Source organism: Mizuhopecten yessoensis, unplaced genomic scaffold (genome assembly GCF_002113885.1).
Source record: "Mizuhopecten yessoensis strain PY_sf001 unplaced genomic scaffold, ASM211388v2 scaffold10323, whole genome shotgun sequence".
Classification (NCBI taxonomy): domain Eukaryota; kingdom Metazoa; phylum Mollusca; class Bivalvia; order Pectinida; family Pectinidae; genus Mizuhopecten; species Mizuhopecten yessoensis.
In genome coordinates, this window is record NW_018408489.1 from 343 (window position 1) to 2,411 (window position 2,069).

Sequence of the window (2,069 nt, forward strand, 5' to 3'; positions counted from 1 at the left end):
CTCTGAGATCGTCCCTGGTGTACACACCAATGGCTTCCCAGTCACTGTAACACTTGTAGTGAGCACCATTTGACCTTGTGTGGTTAATTTGGAGATGTTGTTGGTCATCCCCACAATGACATGGTTACAGGCAGTAACACAGATACACATGGGTCTCTCCTTGGTGCTGAATCTATGTGACAGTCGTCCTGATACCAGCTCCATGATGTTGTTTTGTGTATCACAGACCCACAGTGTGTGTGTTGTTGGTGACAGACTTATGTCGTTGATGTCAGCTTTGTGTTTGACCTTCTGTATTACTTTCCCCTTCCTGTCCAGGAGAGTTAATGTTTTATTGTAATCACAGGTCCACACCTGACCATCAGTGGTGGGGCATATAGAATTAATAACAACAGGAGACTTCCAGTCCTCCAACACTTTGGTCTGTGACAGTAGTTTGTACATAGTCACTGCCTTCTTTCCTTTTGGTTCTGTCTGTTGTGATGTAGAGGATGGTTTCTGACCACCAGATGCCCCGACTGACCCGTCCTGGTCAGTTGAAGCCTGACCTTGACCTAAGGCGTCAATGTTCCCTAAGGCCAGTTCTAGGTGATGTTGAGGGGTTTTGTTTGGAGTGAAACTGGCAGTACCCAGGACAGGTTTTACAGGGAGACTTATTGGGGAATGAATTTCACATCCTGTGTCGTAGATTTCTATGTGAGAACCNTTGTGGTAAAGAGAGAGTGTCTGTGCTGTCAGCAAGTCGAGGTCTTGTTTTAATTTGTCTGTTTGCTTTTTCAACTTATTTGAAAGATCCTCAAAATTGCTCTTGTTGTCTTTAAGAAGTGTATCAGTAGATGTGATGTATTCCCTAAGTTGTACCAGGTCATTTTGTTCAGTTCTGTCAATAAAGTTTTGAATGTCTTGTTTCTTTGTAGGAGTAATATCGCTGAGTTCACAAACATCATGGCCTTTGTGAGTAGATAAAAGACATTTTAGACAAACAAGTGTATCACATGTTTCACAGTATAGTTCCAGTGGTCTCCCCTTGTGTTCAGTACAGGTACGGAGAGGGATTTGACCTACGGGTGTTGCCATGTTGATGAAAAAGTTGTGGAAGAGACAAGGAAGTTTATAAATAGACCCAAACAACTTGTCTATTATATATAACTGATATTGAATAACAGTCACAAAATAGACTTTATTTTATGTCTCTAAATCTTGACTTTACAGCGAGCTCCAATCCAGGCACATGTGTTCATAAAACATAATTGTAAAGACACTAAATCATAGCTACCTGATGATCACTGATGTGGATTACTAGGAGGAGAAATCCAGGTATTCCATTCCAAGCCTCAGAATGTCAACGTCAAGTAAACACAGGTACATATTATAGGTGTCTATATCCCAAGTATTTGATTCCTTGTCCAGGTATACATATTGTGTAATAAATAACTTGTTTTCTGTCTCAGAACTACGTTAAGGAGACATTTCTGTTTCATGTCTGTTGATAATACGATTTCTCATTGTTAATACAAAGTCTAAACTGATACGCCTATCCAGCATCACAAAGTCCACACAGAATACACCTATCAAGCAATACAAAGTCCAAACTACCCAGCCATCATTTATAATCTACCTGTGTAGGTGTTAATCTATTTAGAAAATATTACTTCCCTGTTGTGGACATCCTGTTATATACAGTAAAACCTTACCTTACTGACAACTGACTTTAATGACATCCTCTAATATACAGTAAAACCTTCCCTTATTGACACCTGATTTTAAGGACATCCTGTAATATATAGTAAAACCTTACTTCATTGACACCTGACTTTAAGGACATCCTGTTATATAGAGTAAAACCTTACCTTACTGACACTTGACTTTAAGGACATCCTGTACTATACAGTAAAACCTTATACCTTACTGACACCCGACTTTAAGGACATTCTGTAATATACAGTAAAACCTTACTTTATTGACACCTGACTAAAAGGACATCCTGTTATATACAGTAAAACCTTACCTTACTGGCACCTGATTTTAAGGACATCCTCTAATAAACAGTAAAGCCTTACTTTACTGAC

General features: G+C 39.1%; 1 protein-coding gene across 1 annotated transcript; it reads right to left on the minus strand.

The window, feature by feature from the left end:
* Window positions 1-354: 354 nt before the first annotated feature.
* Window positions 355-1,077, minus strand: LOC110460123 (uncharacterized protein DDB_G0279899-like; the record flags this gene model as incomplete). The annotated part of the gene is made up of 1 exon (XM_021512858.1): window positions 355-1,077. A coding segment is annotated over exon 1 (723 nt), but the record flags the coding sequence as incomplete, so codon positions are not given.
* Between the last annotated feature and the right edge of the window lie 992 nt (window positions 1,078-2,069).